Below are 20636 nucleotides of genomic sequence, written 5' to 3' on the forward strand. Positions count from 1 at the left end.
GACATCGATCATGTAATCTACTGTAACGATCACCAGAAAGCCAGTCTGCACAGTCCTTCAGTTATTAACAAATTACAATAAAGAAGAAGAGAATCAAGCAGAAGTTATTGAAACCCTTGGATTGGTTAGAAGGTCAAGCCCTTACTTTAACTTCACTATTTGTGAATTAAACTTCACAAATCATCTTGAAAGCAGCAGTTACTCAGAATTGCAAACATTTCCTGCAGCTGCTGCATTTCAATCTCATTTTAATACAAACTATATACAGCCTACAATTTTATGACTTCGTCGGATGCTACTATAACGCATCAAAATAGAAACCTGTACAGGTCTCATAATATATAGAGTGCATTGCAGTTGCCTTGGCAGCCGTGCAGAGCTTCAGCTCATAATGTGACAGGAATATAAGGTGAACCTGGTTTTAACTGAGCCAACCAGGTAAATGCTGCTTTAATACACACCATAAGTCATCTTTCCCCTAGCTACATCTCTGGGGAGATGGAGAGAAGACAATAGAGAGGAGAAATGAAGAGACAGAGAGAGAAAAGAGGTTGAAGAAAAACAGAGAGAGCAGAAAGGTATGATAGAGAGGGGAGTAAGTGAGATAAATAAACTGAAACCTCTTGTTTTGAAAATGCCTTCAACCACGTCCAGAATTGTCGCAAGTCCCACTATGAACAACAGCCAAAGTGCAAAGCTGGGTCATCGCTCTGCTGCGCCAAAGAAATGAAACCAGTTTCTCATCATCTCTTTTTTTCCATGGGTCTCGCTGAACTGTGCCCTCTCATTTTTCCCATACTCACTATGATCCTTGTGTGTCTTCTCCCCAAAAACTGATGCTCCTTTGTTCTGAGTTGAGATCTGAAAATAGTGGTGGTTCTCCAGCTTTTGAGCAAATGTAAATACATGGGGAAATAATGTGCAACCTGTGTATTCATATCAGATATTAAATGAAGTTTATGCCGTGAATCTCTAAGATGTTTTCATGTTTTCTGGTCCGTGTGTGTTGTCCTCAACAGAGCTCATGTACACAGTGGAGCTGGCAGGAGGTCTGGGAGCGATCCTGCTGCTACTCATCTTCCTCATCTCCCTCTACAAATGCTACAAGATCGAGCTGATGCTTTTCTATAGGAGGCACTTTGGCAGCGAGGATGTGGATGGAGGTAAAGACAACACAAAGCATCTGAAAAAAATCTTTCTCTCTACCTGAAAAGTGCTGTTTTTTACCCGGTATTTCTTATCTCAAATCCAATGTCAAGCAAGCACCGATGACTTTATATGAGCCTTTGTGGATTTGTTTTCATGGATGTAAATTTGTTCAGTTCGTTTACCGTATTATCCACAGCACTCTCCTAGGTAGATACACATGTCCTCCCTGGTTCTATTCCAGTGACGGCAGCCCATTTCCTCTCTCCCTCTCTCTCTGCCTCTCTCTGTGTGTGCTGTTGGGACCAAGTTGCACGTGATTGTGTGTGTACATTGCTGCACTGGCTGCATAGGGAAGAGAGACAGATTTTCAATTTGTTGCCCATTTAAAAAGAGATCAGTCTCAATATGTCATGGAATGAAGCCCACCCTCTGCTGTCGAAGGCTAGATAGTGGTACATGGGGACCAGACAGTCTCGGGGCACCTCCCCTGAGTGACAAATAGGAGCATAAACAGCCTGAGATTGGAGAGCAACTTTTTGGTTTCTCTGCAGAACAGTTAACTTTTGCCTCAGTTAAGTATTTGTCTGTTTGTGCCCCAGTATCTTTCTGTTTTGCTTTGTATTCTGAGTCTCTCTTCTCTTCTCTAAAATTCTGGAAAGCCTGAACTTGTTTTAAATCACTGGATTGCTGCTACAGTATCATGAATTATCTATCACAGACTGTTTTGTTGACTCAAACTTCTGCATGATTAAGTCATAGCGTCGGGGAACACCGATACAAGCTGCTTTTGATTTTCCAAGTTCGCTAGGTGGTTAATTTGCAAGGTTGGTTACTAATTTGAAAATGTTGTTTGATGTTCGGATTCCTTGTTGAGCGCAGCCCTAGCCTTTCCAGTGTGTTTCAAAGCTGTGCGTGCTCCTCACAGAGTTTGTAAAAAAGCCCCTCTTCCCTTTTTGGCTGGCCCACATTCCAGTTTCTACAGAGCATAATGACTAGGACGTACTGAACATGTCACCAGTACTGCTTTTTTCCCCAATTCATCTATTTTCTGCCTTTTTCAGTTGTTCCTACTGTCTTCAGGGAAATCATTTCAAGGTGGAGATGAGAGTTTTGCTTGAATCACAATTTGTATTTTACCCCAATTTGTTTTTTTATATACATCACATGGCAGTAAATGAACACAACTGTCCACATGTTTTTATACTGTTGGTCTGAGACTGTTCTCAAACTAAGCTACTTTCTTGCACTTATGTGCTTCAAAATTTGTGGAAAGTCTGAGAAAGGCGGTTTCTTGTTCCGATATGGCAGTGTCCCTATTGACAAAGGGTATGTAGAGATGGCTTTGTCAGTGTAATGTGGAAGAACTTGACTGGCCTGCACAAAGCTGTGACCTCATCTCCATGCAAAACCTCTGGGATGAGGTATAACGCAGGTCTAGATTCATTCAACTGAATTGGTTCAATCTTGTGGATGAGAGGGAACAAATCTCTGTAACCATGTCACACCTTCCCAGAGGAGGTGGAGCATTTATAGTAATTATATTAAAATGTAATATATATCTAAGGTAAAACTTTATGATGGATACAGAACAGGATCAACACTTTAAATGTGCATCATCAAGTTTCTTGTACGAGCAGTCATAGTCATACTCCAGACTAAATAACAGTAATTCTTGATGTTTAATAAATGAAGTGTAAGTTTTCAAAAAGTCATTCTCAATCTATGTCTTCTGCACAAACTGTGCATTTCTGAATACTCTACATTGATGTGAACTGCACCTCTTTTGACAACATTATATGATCATTAATAGTATTAGTATAATATTAATATTAGCATATAAACAATTTGGCTACCACTTTACATCTCAATTTTGGAAGAGTAATAGTGGGTTATCATTTTAGAAATAACAAGCTATTTCCAAAAATTTAGTAGTAATAAAGTCATAATTCATTTTACAGCTCTTTTCATATTTATTACACAGACACTACCATGTCTGTTCTCAAGTGATTATTGTAGTTGTTTAGTTTCCACATTATTACCTGTGATATTTTGGTGCCTATTACCTAAATATATCCATTGCTTATACTAAGCTATCACCTGAGTAATCACCATGATAATACTATATCATATTTATACTATATTCTTATCAACTTCTGTTACATCTTTGTTACATAAATATTACACTTTTTATTACCATATTATACCAACCAAAGAAAACAAAGAAAAATACTGTTCTTCCCATATTACCTTGTTATTTCAACAATAGTACTATAGTATTACTGACCTGCAAAGTGCTACCATTATTTGCAAAATAATTTATTTTAGTTGCTAAAACTGAAATTCTTTGATAGATTTACTGCATAATGTAACTTACTTAGGTGCATTAAAACATTATCAAGTTTAGTTTAGAGAATTTAAATTTACTTTTGGAAGTTGAGACAAAGCAAATGTAAAATAATATAATGTATTTGAACTGAGACATTGATCAATTAAATACAGGAGTAGTGTCAAGGTGTTCAGATGCATTTGTCCAATTAGTAATGTCTGTGGGATGTTTGATTGTGCCACAAGGTCTCAAGACCATTTTGCTTTTTGTGCTGGACGTTATTTTATATAGTTCACCTAAGGTCTGCTCCCTTTTCTTCTTCTCTGCATTTCAGAAAACAAAGACTATGATGCATACCTGTCCTACACCAAAGTGGACCCTGACCAGTGGAGTCAGGAGACCAGAGAAGAGGAACGTTTTGCCCTGGAGATCCTCCCTGATGTCCTGGAGAAACATTATGGCTACAAACTCTTTATTCCAGATCGAGACCTCATTCCAACAGGAAGTAAGCCCTACGACTGTCTGTGTATGCACGGTAGCACAAATACTGTAGCGTCAGCGTGTCAGGACATCTTCAGTTGCCAGTATACTGTACTGTGCTGTACTGTACTTGCTGCAAAGTTTGGCACATTTTTTACACTTTCTCATAGTTTTCGATGTTCGTTTTGTGTCGTTTGTCTTCAGTGTTGTTTCCCACTCTCACTGTCTGGTGTTTAAATGTTTTGTGCTGTTTGGGCAGATTCAAGCTAAGTATTGTCACACTCTAAAAGTGATGAATACATGAGAATTTTAAATTTCCAAATTAGGCGAAAGAGAAGAAGACACATTCAGTCCAATACTGTCAACACAAGCTCTTCCTGTGTCCATTCGGAACCTCTGTTGATAAAAGCAGGAGCTTACAGTATTTCTCACTTGCTATTCCCATACTACCTACTACAGATATGGGAATACAGAACACAGTGTGTGAGTGTACAGGGAGTGGATATATGGAACAAATTTATCATCCTCCCTGGTTTTCATCCATGCATTAATAAATCCATGAAAATTCTGTCTGAAAATATTCTCATGTGTGCTAACTCTGCTTAGTAGTGCCAGTCTGTGCCAGCAGTACACAGTGTGCTCTAGTTAATAGTGATGCTGAGTGTTTGTACTGTAGACTTCATGTGGAACTGATAAAACGCAAACATGTCTAGTTTCGTCCAGACAGAATTAAACATCAGTAGGAAATGTGCAAAGGCTCTAAGCCCTGCTGACTGAGATTCCTCTTCCCTTTAATCAAAAGAAAATTGCCGCCAGCATCAGTGCCAAGCAAAATCGTCGTAGATGAATGTCCAACGAGGGAAACACGGAATGTAATTAATCATATGTGAAATAAAAAAGATGAGCGAGAGGAGACACGGCCACTTTTACGACTGTGTTGAGTGTGTTTATTTGTCTGTACTGTGTTCTGCCTGTGACCTGAATGTTAAAATGTTTATGTTTAGGTCTCACCAATGAGCATTACCAGGATGACACACGACTGTTTGGAGGTACTCACCCTCAGTCTTTTCCTCTTGTATAAGCTGCTGTCATTTACCTGCTCTTAGAAAGTTTCAAAGAGATGCTTTAAGTGGTACTGCTGTGTGATCACAAACATTAGGCCCTATTTCATAAAAAGCAACCCAGCCTAATCTTGTAGACTATGTAGCTTTATCAAACATTTACCCCATCTGAGGCCATTTAGTGCAGAGCTTAGCATTTTATGTGGGTTAGTTCTCCATCCAGAGTATGTATTACAATACATAGAATACATTCAAACAAAGTTGTATTGCAGCAGAATAAAATACGTTGAAACCATGCTTGTAAGTGTGTATTTACACTGTATACAGACCTTGTGTCTTTCTGCACACATTAAATAGTGACACCTAAAATGAGAGCAGGTGCCAAACGTGGACAGCAAAGTAACCACCTGTCATTGTCTTGTGTTCTTTATTTGATGCTGTGTGTTCATCCATCATTGTTCAGTGTTGTGATCCTCTCCACAGTAAACCTATAGCTCAAAACATTCTGAATGTAGCCTTTTTTTGCCAAACTTATGTTATTGTACCGTTTTTTCTTGTATTTCTTTTCCTGCAGCTTACATAGAGGATGTGGCACGCTGCGTGGACCAGAGCAAACGCCTCATTATAGTCATGACACCCAACTATGTGGTGCGGCGAGGCTGGAGCATCTTCGAGCTGGAGACGCGGCTGCGCAACATGCTGGTGACTGGTGAGATCAAAGTCATTCTGATCGAGTGCGCCGAATTGCGTGGCATCATGAACTACCAGGAGGTGGAAGCTCTTAAGCATACTATTAAAACCCTCACTGTCATCAAGTGGCACGGCCCCAAAAGCAACAAGCTCAACTCCAAGTTCTGGAAGCAGCTGCAGTACGAGATGCCGTTCAGGCGTACAGAGCCCATGCTCACCCACGAGCCGGCGCTGGACGTCAGCGAGCAGGGCCCCTTCGGAGAGCTGCAGACCGTCTCTGCCATCTCCATGGCAGCAGCAACCTCCACCGCCATGGCCACCGCCCACCCAGAGCTGCGTTCCTCTTTCCACAACACCTACCACACCACCATGAGGCAGAAACACTACTACCGCAGCTATGAGTATGACATTCCCCAAGGAGGGACTCTGCCACCACTCTCCTCTCTGGGTAACCAGCACACCTACTGCAACATCCCACTAACACTGCTGAACGGACAGAGGCCTGCCGGGAAAAGCCGAGAGCACAGCCTGGAGGAGGCCCACGCTAACAACGCCATGCTCCCGCTGCTGCCGAGAGAAACCAGCATCTCCAGCGTCATCTGGTAATGATGAACAGACTCGGCATCAGCTGTACGAAGATCATTCAGGGTCAGGGCAAGGCTCAGTCTCATTGCGATTAGTAACACAGTTCACGGTGATTTTAGTGAAAAGTGTTTTGGATGCATTTGGTTTCTACTGTTGTTAACTAACAGCAAGTAATAGAAACACAGCAGGTTTTTGGACACCCTTTTTTCGTTTTTGTCTTTTTTTTTTAAGAGGACTGCACCTCTGTTACCAGGGGATGTTTTCTATGTGAAACTAAAGGAAATATAATAAAAACACTGTTTCATCAAATAGCAAGACACGGACTTGCAAAAACTCCCAATTAAAGAACCGACACACTTTGGCAATTGTGCACATACATGCATACACATACACTCGGAAATGTGCATACATACAAACACAAGGAAAACAGGGTCTTGTACATATATTTCAATTTATTTGTAGCATCAGTGTTTTCCTGTTTTGTTCTTTTATTTGTTTTTTAAGTTATGTTTGTTGCCTTCTCTGCTTTAGGACTTTGCTTTAACCTTGAGTTGTATATTTTTGTTGTTTTCTCTCTATTTTTTTATTCTTATTTTACCATACTTGTTTAAAAGCCAGTATGTCATGTACCTGCTCTTTGTTTGTTTGTTTTAATATGTTGGTTTATTTTTAAATCTTTGTGTAGTTTAAGAGATCATTTTTTTTAACACTTTTTGAATTGCCTGGACATTTCAGGAGCTTCAAGGAGCTGAATCTTTGTTTTGTTTACCTGTAAAAGGTGTATCTAGTTTGAAAGGAAACTCTCTTTAAAAAAAAAAAAATCATAGAATATGCAAAAAGAAAGAGGAGCTGGCAAAAAACAAATTGTCCTGTGAGGTGGTTGGGGGAGGGGGGGGCACGCTAGTCCTCTCCAATCAGATAGACTGGCAGATTTCTCTCTAAAGCTTCATATTTTCTATTGAAACAAACAGCCTCGCTGTTTTAGAGTGATAGTGAAATGCCTCACCTTAAAAAGAAATCTGTAGATTATTTTAAAAAGAATTCTATTTTTATAACAGAAATGAGTTTGCTTGAGAAGTCATACTTATTTGCATTTCATCTACCATAGAAAGGGGATTTGTGTATAAGTGTTATGCTGGTTTTGTATCATTGCAATGTGGTTCCTGGTTTGTTCAGAGATTAAGGTGGCTTTTGAATCCCACATGAAAAAAATATGTCCTATCGTTCTAGATTCAAAAGTAACGCATTTTCAATGTTTTGTTTTTTAAAACATAATATTATTCCCATCCTGATAATTACTTTGGTCCATATGGATAGTTCATGTTTAAGGAAAGAAAACATTTGTGTTATGAAAGACTTTTTAAATATATTTGAAGGTGTGATTTTTGAGTATGCATAGCAAATAGATATGTATTCTATATATAATATAGATATTTATATAAATATATAAACACAATTTTCACTTGGAAAGAAATGTCTATCTTTATAGAAACACAATCATTATCAGTTGCCCTTACTTTCTCACTGCACATTAAAAACTTTGATTTCCTTTGGATGGTTTTCTTTCATGTCCAAGTTTGATTGTTTGTTTTATTCATTCCAAACATCAATAACACATTCAGTTACTCGTTAATAGTCTCACTAATTCATCATTCTCTCTTACTGCTTTGATGACAACATTCAACTACTGGGTTGCAAATTTAATTTGTCAGTTGAATCACTGATCCCACTAAAACATCAGACAAACAAAAAATTAACAAATGTCATTTTCTCCAGATACTGATGAAATTCTTTTTAACACTAAAGAACAAAACTGTGCCTTCGACTGCCAACTGCTGTTGTGGTGGGAAACTGTACAGGGCCATATTACTAAACAGCCTGAAAACATTGTGTGCTTCCAGGTAAAATCTTTCTCATTCCATCTGCTATGTCTGATTGTTGTCTTAAATGACTACGAGTTCTCAGTTCACAAGCACAAAACAGATGTCTGAAGGGAAATGTGTTTTGCAAACAATGAAACACTATTTTAGTTTAACAGACACAAATACACAGCTTTCAGTTCTTTGTCAGTGGACTGTCGGTGCAGTGGGCAAACGAGAAAGCTCAAAAATGAGACCGCGAGTAATATTAGAGGTGATGACATCTCTAAAACACTGTCAGTACTAATTATAAATAATAAATACAAGTAATGGATGAGTACAGCACACAATAGCATTTACGGTAAATACATGTAAAATCCAACTACAGCAAATATCTGTTAACTAATGCATCAGTACAGAAACTAAGTACATTAACTCACTAATGTACTTGTACTTTATGATCATTTCAAATTTCAGAGGGAAATATTGTACTTTTTACTCCACTGCATTTATGACACCTGAGGTTAATATTAGAAAAACAAGTTAATAAGTTATGACATGGCATGTTTGTTAGTTGCTCTGCAGTACCAGCAATAAGATGATCTCACTGGAGGATATATGGATGGCAGAGGGATGCTGAATATAAGGAAGACAAAGGGGCACTTAATTAATATCTTTCAAATAGATGTAGTCCTGAAATTAGAACTTTATAGACTGCTTTTTAGAAATCAGTAAAGTTGTCCATTTTAACGACACGTGATATACACACCTTGTAATTTCCAGCAAACATACAGGTGAAGTACTGTAATTTTGAGTTTAGAAAACTGTATTAAACTCCAAAAATAAACATTCAAAAATGGGTGACGCGTCTCATACAGTTTTCCCTTAATTCTCCAGAGGGGACATAGCACTATTAAAATATGGGCAAGTGGACCAATTAATGACCCAATGCAGATGAAGAATTGGTCAAAACAACCCCCAAAATGTATTCTGAGCATGATTCTAGCCACGGTATATAATAATTTGTGGGCCTTGGTGCGTTGTCAGTCAAAACACTGCAGGTTTTGTGCGGATATGTTAATCCCTTACATTAAACTTCACCCTTACCCTTACTTTAACCCTTACCTGATCTCGTTCTACCCCTATCCACAGCAGGGAGTCCTGTCGGCCATTACTGCAGGTGAGCTGGTTAGTGGGAGCTGTGGAGTTCACGGCTAATTGGTAAATATAAAAGACGGGAGCAAAAACAGATGCTTTTATTTCTCCTGGACTGGACTGTCGACATGGGCTGGAGAAATCATGTCATATACCGAGGACATAATTGAGCCCATTAGGATCCTTGAGGCTATATGGGAATTAGCCTCCTCCGAGATGCCCTTCAGTGAGCATTATCACCGGCTTAACAGACCCAGCGGGTCTCCCTGCTCCTCCGTAAATGTGCATCCACGTGGACTAATTGGTTTTCTATCTCCAGACGGGAATCTGTGGCACAAATCTCCTCCTTTTAAAAACGGCCGCTCTCAGCTTGGTGGAGAGCGGGGTTACCGCGAGCGTTAGCTAACTGTTAGCAAGGTGAGCAGACTGAAAAGCTAACGACTACAATTCCCTGTCACAAAAAAAACAAACAAACAAACAAACAAACAAACAAAAACACCAGTCTATTATTGTGTTTTCACAGCACATTAGTTTATGTTGTTGTCTGGAAAGGTGTAATTAAGTTAATTAATCATTTATTGGAGCGGTTTAGCGGTTGGTCAGTTAAAGTTAAGGGGAAAGCGATCATCCTCAGTTACGTTTTGCTCTTCCTGCTGTTGTGAAAGGTGTTTTTAAAATTCGCTTTTTAAAAATTTAACTCACTTTCAGTCTCGTTGAAGCTTTATTTTATATAACAAACACAAAAGGCAATGTCACATATTTTTATTTACTTTCTCTAGGTCACATTGGAGCAGACCTAAATTAAACAACACTTTGTGAAGTCTGAATAGTTTGGCCTTTGTGAGAATATTTCATTAGATAGTTACATATTTATAGGCTAATGCATTGTAAAATTTCTGGGTTTTTGACAGACTTAACAATCAGGGCGACAGTATGGTGAATAAAAGCACAATTAAAAATAGTTCGGGGTAAAATCCTTTCTCAAATGCTAATAAGTATTTTTATAGTCCACAGTAAAAGGCATTGTCAGAAGAAAAATAAATATACGAAGAACCTATATTTTTGTGTTTATGCTTGTGGAAAAATGGTAATTTTAATGCATTTCAAACAACAAAAGGACATATTACATGTTTGGCACTTCTATAGAACAACCAACATCCCTGGATTGGTGGACTATTGCTAAACCTCCACAGTTGCCTATCGTTTAATCATTTGCCCTTTGTATTCAGGCGATGAGCTGTAGATCTATTAAGATCAAGTGGCTTTGAAGGCAGATGAGCTGCTCTTATGCTTCTAAAACCCCTACAAAGCAATATGCATTGGCCGGAAATTGAACCCGGGTCTCCCACGTAGCAGGCGAGAATTCGACCACTGACTCACCAATACCCAAACCCTTTTTTGCATTTCTTTTTTGTAACGTCATAGTCTAGTCCAGATTTGAGTACAGCAGTGCCTGGAATGTAAAACAAACCTTGTAAAACCATTGCTCTTCCTTTCATAAATAAAGGTAAGTGGGTTTGAAAGTGGATTTCAAGCGGCATTATTGATTTAACCAGAATGTCCAATACCAATTCCTAACACTAAGCAGTGCACAAAACAGAATCATTCACCCAGGATTGTAACTAAACGTTCCCTTAACATTCTCTTTCACTGATGATTCATGAGCTCTAAATAGAAATCCAGTAAATGGTGCCTATACTTTTAGCCGACCCAGTTTGCTGTTTTTAACATCATTAATTTTGTTGGGTAGTTACATTCCTGACCTTATTTAAATTCGTTCAGTGTATTTCATCTGGTAGGGGTTGTCGGTTACCCTTAGGTTACTAATATAGACTTTAGTAGTAAACTGTAGTAGAGAGTTTTGTAGGCTAATTGTTGTTTGACTAAAATATGTCGGCAGGCATTTATTGTTCATTCTTCCTTTAAAGAGATAGCTCTGACAGCATGCAGCCCCCAGCTGTTAGCACAGCTGCAGCTGCTCTGCCTGGCTGTGCTGGATGATGCTATGGTTGTATCTATGTTCCTATAGCTGCTGTGACTGGTCTTTACTGCTTCTATAACATTAGCCAAGAAAGCATCATTAAGTCAGATGCTCAGAATTGCAGCCCAGTCCTTCTGTCAGACACGGCAGCTGTGTTACCAGTACACTCAGGACTTCAGGAATACAGAGGTTTCATACAGAGGGAGGCTTGTGTCACTGTTTCACTAAACACATGTATTTAGTTACACCCATTATAAACTAATGAGTCACAGCCATGGTGAACCTGACAATCATAGCCAAAGATTTATATTTTCCCAAAACTTGTCAAAATCACAGCCATGGTGGAAGACTGTCATATTGTCACATAGCAGTGTAGCTGTTGTGATGAGTGTGAACTTTTTCGTTAGTTATTTAGTTATTGCAGTGATGCAACTGAGTGTGTTGACTCCACAACCAGCACCTGTAACTTCAACCTGTGTTTCATTTGTGTTCTTATAATACAGTTTGGCCTTCCTCTCAGAATCAGGGGGAATGCACTTTTTTCCCCTGAGGAAGCACAAATAGAGTTCAGAAAAAAACAGCTCTGTATCTATTTATATGCTGTATTCTCACCAAGATAGAAGCATAAGAATAATTATGTGACTCAGATGTATAATATAAAAATTTAAGACAGGTCTTTAAGATTAACCTTAATGTGTTGCAGCAGATTTTCCTTGGTGGCACATATAATCCATAGAGGAAAAAAATGGGATTAGTTCCATTGTGGTATCTTGATGCATCCTCAACCAGTGTCTGAGCCCTTTCGCCATGTTGTGGATAAATATGGCCTGCGATCTTCAAGTTCAAGTTCACGGTGCTGAAGGAAGAGAACACCAGGACATGGCAGCCTTTTGTCCAATTGAGGGGCAAATCTCAACTTGCATATACTGTGAGGTGCAGACTCGTCCACAATCCCAGGTACTGAACCCAAACTTAATCTATCAGTGCTGAGCTGTTGTTTAGTAAATGCAGAGTTAAATTTTTATTGTGGTAACTGACATAAAAAGTTAGTAATATTTTTTTTTATTCTGTGTGTCAAAGAAAAACAATCAAGAGATTAGAGTTCTTGATTAGTTCAATTAGCTTTTCCCCATTCAGGAAAAAGCTAATCTGTGTTAAATGCAATCATCTTGACAAACATGTTGCAGAGATGTTATTATGTCCTGATTTGAAAACAGAGTTTTACACAACCAGCTATAGAGAATGATTTCTGAGTCAACACTTATATTTCAGGAAACGTATTCATAGTTTTGAATCTAAGGTTTCCTATAAGTGTAAATGTGAGTGCAAATGGTTGTCTGTGTATGTCTCTCTGTGGGCCTGCAATAGACTGGCGACCTGTCCGGGGTGTACCCTGCCTCTCGCCGACCCACAGAGGCGATAAGCGATGACAGATAATGGGTGGATGGATATTCACAGTTGTATTTTTATCGTAGTAAACATTAAACTGTGCTGCCCGCACCTGGCTCTAAAAAGCTTATTCTTGGCTTAATGGAGGTACACTGTGTTTCTTTGCCAGTTTTTGACTGACAGAATTTTTCATTCACCAAACTGTAAAGTAGAAACATACAGAATTAGAAAAACACTAAATGTAACTTTATTGCAGCTCTCATGAGATTAAGGACCTCTAACAGCCAACAACATAGAGATCTATGATTATCATCAGTTTTATATTAGTAGATATTGTGGACCATTAATTGGAAGACTTATTTTTCTACACACCTTGTTTGGATTATTATTATTTTGTTTATGAAGTGAAAACATTATCTTACATGTTGTGCTTTGTACTTAAAAACAGTAAAATATATAGGTTTTCTCTTTATAAAGTGAAACAACATTACTAATATAGGCATCAGCGTTATGAAACTTATGTGTGTTGCAGATCAGCTCTAATACTCTTGCTATTTAAATATAGAACTTAGCACAGATATGGTCCCTTCAATACAGCCTCTTAGGTATCACACACAAGCATATTCAGATAATTACAGTAGAGAAAAGATGTTCTTTTTCCCTAATAGTTGCAGATGTAGCAGTATGCCGTGTGACTCTGTGCTAGTGGTATGGGAATACTTAGGTTTGCTTTTATGAGGGTCTCTATAGGTTTTTGAGTGGGTCCAAGGAGGTCCCTAAACTGAGAACACGTTGGCAAAAGCAACCAGAGAATATTTCTTACTTACTTCTCACATACATGTTACATGAATTTATAACACAGACTTGAAAAATAAGATACTATTTGCTGGTTGTCATGAATAGACTGTGAGTAGTATTCCCCAGTAAACTATTTTTAATCCAAGATTTATGTAATGAATCAGTTGTTGTGAGCTCCTACCATAAACTGACATTCTTAATTTCTGACATAATGTGACAAATACAGTACTCTCATAGGAAGCATAGTCAAAATTTCCAGCCTTTTAATTCCTATATAAGCACATTATGCAGTGTTGCATGTAGATCTTTAATATACAGCAGTACTGGTATGTTTGACATGTTCTACTTTGACTGAATAGTATAAACACTTTTTGTTATATGGTTTATTATTGTCCTGTTGTGGACACATCTTATTTCTTCTAATCAATGTGGTCAGTGCTGCACAGTTTAAATAACCGAATCACCCGTCTAATCAGCCAGAGAGGAGTAATGACGTACGTTTTTTGGCATTCTGATTTACTGTCATTTCATGACAACAGCTACCATAAGGCTCTGCACAGTGTGGTAGAGTGTATAGAGTGAAGCAAAGGTGTATCAGGGCAGTGACAGGGAGGACTGGCCTAAGCAGAGTGGATGGATTTGAGCTTCAAGCTAACAGTAGCTTAGGTTTCGCCTCTGTCTGTAAGGGGAAGGAAAACTGCATCCACAGGATAATTTGAGAAAAACAGGTTTATGCTATAGACGGCAAACAAAGCTTTGTTTCCTCCACATATGACTATATGAACTAACCTGCTACAAATGAAAGCATTTACAGTTAAAATGTACATTGTACCTATACAGTTTACATTAGAGACACACTGATCACGCTTGAAATCTTGTTCCACTGCAGGCACATAATGTTGCATTTATTCACCATTTGTTTTGGTCATTTGTTATTTGATGTGTTCATGTTTGAATTATTTAATATGAAACTTCTGACCTGTAATCTGACATTAAAAGCTTCCACATATCTAGTATGGTTTAAACTCATATCATGTAATCATTTCCCTGGCTCAATACTGGCCAAACACATTTATTACATTTGTTCTACCCATCTGTCCTGTCAGATAGAAGCAGAGAAAATACACCAAATATGCTTTTTTATGTGCTGATATAAGAAACATTCTGGTTTAAAGCATCATTGTCTTTATGGTTCTTGGCAGCACAAACACAATGGTGTGTGCGTGCTGCCAAACAGTGCCATCTCCTGGGGATAAACACCACCTACAAGAGGTGTTTGTGATTGAGCACTGGTAAACACAGAAACACAAAGCAGATTTACTGATTTTCTGTCAATCCCATGAGAGAGCAGAGGGAAAGAGAAACTGGGGCACAGAAAGACACACACTGGCAAAGTTAGAAACAGACAAAGGGAGGAAGTAAGTGAAGCAAATATACACAACATGTTTTCGGACCACAAGAAGAGCTGGTGACTGTTGCATGTTGGCAGCTTCCTGCCAGACAGCTGGAGGTTTATTAGCAGACACAGGATTAATAGACTCTTTATTACCTAGAGCAATTAAGGACTTAATAGGAAAGAAAATAGGGCCCATCAAGGGGGAACACATAGAGGACACAGACGGGAATAAGAATATCTTTAGAGCAATGTCCACAGCGTCTTATATAAAAGGTCTCATGTGTTTTGTTGTCTTTTAGCCATTTCCTGCAGTGTCTTATCAGACCACCAGGAGGAGTGTGAGTAACCAGTGATGACCTGATGTGACCATCAAAGTAGTGTCTTATATTTTCAGTGGCCCTGCTTATTATTGTCTGCACCTCCTTCTTTTCAGTGGTATTTCATTCTGGTTAACATGGTTATTCTGTGCTGTATTCGGAGAAACAAAGTAGCACAGAAGAAATGCCATTGCTACTTTGAAGCACATGTGAAAATCTGCAGAGTGTTGAGGTCCCTCACACACTTTATTTAGTCAGACCTGTCAATCATGCCCATTGAGTGTAGAATAGTGTCTGATGATGCGTGCGTTCTCATCAGTCCATTTCATTCTGCAACAAGGAGCAGTTAAATAAGGTTGCTTCTAGCTTTTACCCTCCTCCTATATGACTTTTGAATAACACATCTCTCTGCACTCTTTGTCTTCCCCATGCCTCCTCTACTCTCAGCTCAGAGACACACATCTATATGCTGTTACATGGTCACCGATGGCAGTGCTCTCAACTTTATTGTCTTGCCTGGAACAAGAGGTCATTTCACGGTCTAATGACTCTCTTATGGTAAGAGAGATTTTTTTCCCCTAAATTTTCTTCCCAACAGATGAGCCTCACGCAGATGCCTGTCTTTCTCATTCTCACTCCCTTACTTTTTATCCTTTTCAGTGCAGTGGGAAAAAGTAACTTAAGTATATTTGCTGAAGCACTCTACTTAAGTGCAACCATGAGTTTTATGTTACCCCAGTATTTCCATTTATACTAGAAGTGAATATTAGCTTTTTACTCCTCTGATTACTAGTAACTTTACAGATAATTACTACAAAATATAATCAGCAAATTAAATGATGTGCTTTTATATGTTAAGATACAACTATATTGATCCCTGGTCGGAAATTCACAAGCTACCCAGCAGTGTATAATTAAAAGGAGCAGTATATTTATGAACTGCTGTTTTAAAGTAGAGTACACTTGTCCATAATTAGTATCTTTGCTTTTGATACTGAAAGTATATGTTTAAAAAAAAAAACTAACATTTTAAATGCAAGACTTTTTCCTGTTAACTTCCTCTTCCACTGCTGTTTGGGTACAATCCAACAGTGATAAGAGCGGGGGCATATGTAAACTTAAACTGTAACCTTGTGGCCAGGTTATTTAATCACACTGGGCCAAAACAAAGCCAGGAGGACCAAGCGTATGTGCTGCCCATCTGGCCTGCGAACAGTGACTAAGTATTATAGTTGCAGGAAGTGTTAATCAGATGTACAGGGACTTTAGCTCATAAAATAAGTTGGATAGACTGTATACTGTGACAGTGGGAAGTCTTTGCTGTATTTTCCAAGGTGAACATTCATGTTGTACAGTATTTTATATAGATGAATGAAACCTAATGGTGTATGAATATACTGTAAGCCAACAGCACAGGTCTTCTTTACAGAACTGCCTTCATGTGCAGTCTCCAGATGGGTTTTCTTTACAGATTATAAATGGATTTTTCCAAGTGAATCTTTCCTCCACCCATCCTCTCAATTCTTTATCCCAGGGATGTCTTGGTCTCCATTTACAAAAATCTAGACTGTAATGGCCAGAGTTAGAGGGCAGGTAGAACATTACCCGAGGCACTTTCACCAGTCTGTGTGTGTGCCTGTCTGTCTGTGTTGATGCATGTGCCTTGCACACTTGGTGGATGTGGAATACTGTTGCTCTCTGGTGGTCTAATCTGGCATTTCACCAACATTAAGAAAAACACAGATCACAGATCCACTTTTCAAATGTGTAGCCAGCCTGCTATACAGAGCATTGAACAGCTAGTGTGAATAACCTGGAGCCTTCTGAGACTCATCTTGAACTAGAGCTGATGTAATAAACCTTTATCCATAACTTGTGTAAACAACATGACTCAGGTTTTTCAAGGTGATGTCCGTTTTGTAAGTACACTGTAGTCACTGCTTGCACACTGAGGCATATCTCTTTGGCCTATTTAAGATCCTGTCCAGAACTGAGTTTACATGTGCCCCACTGTGATGTGTGTCACTAATAATCTAAAGAGCTAGGATCACACACAGGAGCACAAGGACAGTGAAAAATAGCTCAGAGTATTTTTATTATACAAAAATAGTTTATATAAAAACAAATAAGTTATGAATTCCAGCAGCTGCATTACATTTTTCCTTTAGAATAACATTCTTTGCCCTCGGCACCACACTTTCATTCTCTCATGAACACACACACATACACCCACACACTTGCCTGTTGGGCATGTCACAGTCCATGACGTTCTCCCATATACATGTAATTGTAAATTCAGTCTTCACTTCCTATCCATTTCAGTCCACCTGGCAGGTGAATCTGCCATGACCTACTTCCCATAGAACATCTCCATGAGAACCTCCTCGATGTTGACGGTCCCTATGACCGGTCTGAAGAAGAGTTGAGCGACCACCAGCGGGCTGATGGCCCTCAGCATGGACAAAACTATGAGCAGCTTGGCGAACCGCGTTGTGTCGTCACGGTGGATCAGCCTGACGTGCTCCTTCAGCGCCTGGTGCGCCTCCCGACGGAGCGACTGGATGTAGTGGAGACAGCGCAAACCTTCCTGGTCTGGGGTAGAGAGAAGAGCGGGGGGAGGAAAGGAGACAAAACTTGAGCAGAGTTTCCATATGAACATGTTTTAAATGCCAACTCTTAGTGTAAAATGACAACACCGGGACTATGGTGTATTTGACAGCTTCCATTTAAATGTGGAAATTTGTCTTTTTGGCAAATGAAATAAATATACCTAATTTCTACTAATATTAGGCCGATCGGTTCTAAATAAGCTAAACAAACTTCCAACACAAAAATATCCCACTGAAGAACTAAACCAGTCGTACGTCAGGTGCCTTACCTGTGTTAAATAACTTTGACTCTATGGTAAAAGTTTGACTTACCTGGGTTAAAAAGCACAGCTCCTTTCAAATACGCATACTCCTTGGTACTGATATCTACGCTCCAGCACTTCTTCAGGAAGGCTTTGATTGCTTCGATTTCCACCACAGAGACCCCGGCCGCCCCCCTGGTGGGGCCGACCAGCCCGTCACTCTGCCTTTCCGGTAAACCCGTGAGGATGCGCTGCAGCATGCTGGGCTCCACCGTTTCCGTTGTCTCAAAGTCCACCCGGTCTTGTGCAAGCCCCAGCACGAGAAGTGGCGCCCAGCCGCTCCGAATCAGCACCAGCTGATCGTCCTCTGGCAACTCGCGAAAACACGGGACGTTTTTCACGAACCGCAGCGTCTTGACCAGAACCGCCGACGCGGCTTTGCACGTCACCTGCGGCGTGCGGAGGATCCCTCTGCGCCGCGTGGAGCCGCAGGAGCACGCCTGCTGCCGGAGCTCCTGCACCGAAGCTGGAGCAGAGGAGGAGCTCTTGTGGAACAAGTGTTGCAGTGTTTGTTGTTGTTCTTCTTGTTGTTGCTGCTGCTGCTGTTCTTCCTCCTCTGCGGGCGCAAGGCTGTTACTCTTTAAAATGCTGTAGAGGATGCTGTTGTTGTTTCGGCTGCTGGCACCACGACAGCGGCAGCCCTCCAGCGTGGCCATGGCCGCTGGCCGCTCTACACGGAGCTCAGTGCGTCCCGCCGTCTTTTTTTCAGTGACAGAGGTAGCGCTGTTTTCTTAGCCCCCGATAGCCCCGAGTGAAGGGCAACACGTTTATATTGGCTCCCGTCTGTCCCCGTGCTCGGAGAGCGTGTTCAGACTCACTGTACATCCCGCCTCCCATTGCTCAGGCACCTCCTTTTTCTCCACCTCCTTTTCCTCACGCGCACACACACATACCCCTCCACTATACCAGCCAACCCCCTTCAGTATAAAACAAACGTAAAATGACATTTTTGCAGGTAACCACTAAGAACAATACAAGATAAATCTTTCTTGCCCACCTGTGGAAGGTTAGGGAAGCCTCAAATAACACAAAATATTTAACTGCATTTCTGGATTTCAACTAAAAACATATGCTGCAACACTCAGAAGGCATAGTTGATTAAAGATACTATGTTTTATTGAGAGGAGGAAAAAGGAAGAGAGAAGCAAAGACAGACAAGGAATCAGAGCCCAGTTCTATTCTCAGCATTACCTTGACTCTGGCAGTGCTGTTTATCAGCCGGGAGCTGATAAAAAATATAGGCCAGCGACAGAACTGAAGGCTTAATTATTTTAGGGACAATTTATATGATTTTCTATGAGAAAGGAGTAGGAAGAGCTGAGCTGTGAAGGCCAGACTCCAACCTTGACTCGGACACCCTGATATTGATTTAACCGTGAAAACAGGAGCTAGTGAATTATGATGTCATGACTCAGTACTCTCCTTGCCTCTGTCAGTAAAGGAGGCTGGGGAGCAGAAAGAGGAGGAGGAGATGGGGTGGTTTGAAGAAAGGCAGAATGGGAGGACAGTGAATTGGAAAAAAAGAATTAGAGGTTTATCTTAATTGCTCCTAAGAGGGATCACAGGTTAGGGTTGACTGCTACCTGAAAAACAGAGGGAGGACAAGGGCTCTGGGAAAATCAGAAGTGATTACAGAGAAGTTGAAACAGTAAAAACAATACAGAGAACACAATAAGAAAAACCATGCAAAAGTTTGAGTAAATAACCAGACTTTTGAGGCAGCTTTGGTGTAGCCACCAAACAAAATACCCTCACCCTGTTAGGAAGGATGTATTGAATGCATGGCCATTACTGAAATACACCCAGGAAGTATTCACAGTAACTTTTTCCACATTTTTTAGGTTGCAACCTTATTCCAAAATGAATTAAACCCCATAATAATAATGTAAACAAAGATTGTTTGAAATCTTTGCAAATGTATGAAAAATAAAAAAGAAGTGGCCTTTGCCATGACACTCAATATTGAGCTCTGGTCCATCCTGTTGACTGATCATCCTTGAGATGTTTTTTAAACTTGATTGGAGTCCACCTGATAGGGAAATTCAAATGATTGGATATCATATAAAAAAAGCATAAACCTGTCTATGAAGTCCAAGAAGCTCCTCCGAGACAGGATTGTATCGAGGCACAAATCTGGGGAAGTGTTCAGAAACATTTCTGCAGCATTGAAGGTCCCAATGAGCACAGTGGCCTCCATCATCTGTAAATGTAAAAGGTTCAGAACCACCAGGACTCTTCCTAGAGCGGGCTGCCTGGCCAAACTGAGCGATGAAGAGAGATAAGGGCCTTGGTTCTTAGTTAAGGGGGACCAAGAACCCGATGGTCACTCTAAAAGAGCTCCAGCATTTCTCTGTGAAGAGAGGAGAATGTTCCAGAAGAAAAAACATCTCTGCAGCACTCCACCAATCAGGCCTGTATGGTAGAGGGTCCAGATGGAAACCACTCCTCGGGTGCAGCTGCAGCTCAGTTGATAAGGCAGGTTGATAAGAAAATTATGAATTTAATCCATTTTGAAATAAGGCTGTAATATAACAAAATG

General features: G+C 39.9%; 2 protein-coding genes across 12 annotated transcripts in view; one reads left to right on the forward strand and one right to left on the reverse strand.

Moving 5' to 3' along the window:
- The window catches only part of il1rapl1a (interleukin 1 receptor accessory protein-like 1a), a 146740-nt gene extending 138900 nt beyond the window's left edge, over positions 1-7840 (forward strand). For 9 of the 11 annotated variants that reach the window (XM_067516684.1, XM_067516679.1, XM_067516676.1 and 6 more), the window contains 4 exons: positions 1020-1163; positions 3810-3980; positions 4960-5004; positions 5591-7840. In XM_067516684.1, the coding sequence (XP_067372785.1) occupies positions 1020-1163; positions 3810-3980; positions 4960-5004; positions 5591-6312 (1082 nt within the window). In that variant the 3' untranslated portion in view covers positions 6313-7840. The remainder of the gene's footprint in view (positions 1-1019; positions 1164-3809; positions 3981-4959; positions 5005-5590) is intronic. The other 2 variants (XM_067516682.1, XM_067516686.1) reach the window with 1 other exon arrangement.
- A 9422-nt stretch (positions 7841-17262) lies between these two features.
- On the reverse strand, positions 17263-18909 carry nr0b1 (nuclear receptor subfamily 0, group B, member 1). Its single transcript, XM_067517142.1, has 2 exons — positions 18108-18909; positions 17263-17778 (listed from the first exon to the last, which is right to left on the reverse strand). Exons 1-2 carry the CDS (start codon positions 18751-18753, stop codon positions 17537-17539), a joined length of 888 nt encoding a protein of 295 aa, XP_067373243.1. The 5' UTR covers positions 18754-18909; the 3' UTR covers positions 17263-17536.
- Positions 18910-20636: the final 1727 nt, after the last annotated feature.

Source organism: Channa argus, chromosome 9 (assembly GCF_033026475.1).
Source record: "Channa argus isolate prfri chromosome 9, Channa argus male v1.0, whole genome shotgun sequence".
Taxonomy (NCBI): Eukaryota; Metazoa; Chordata; class Actinopteri; order Anabantiformes; family Channidae; genus Channa; species Channa argus.

What these genes read in the sequence shown, in the direction of transcription:
- nr0b1 (XM_067517142.1), bottom strand. Translation starts at nt 18,753, where the DNA reads ATGGCCACGCTGGAGGGCTGCCGCTGTCGTGGTGCCAGCAGCCGAAAC. An exon ending in AGCTGTGCTTTTTAACCCAG is followed by an intron (nt 17,779 to 18,107) that starts GTAAGTCAAACT and finishes TCTCTACCCCAG; the next exon opens with ACCAGGAAGGTTTGCGCTGT.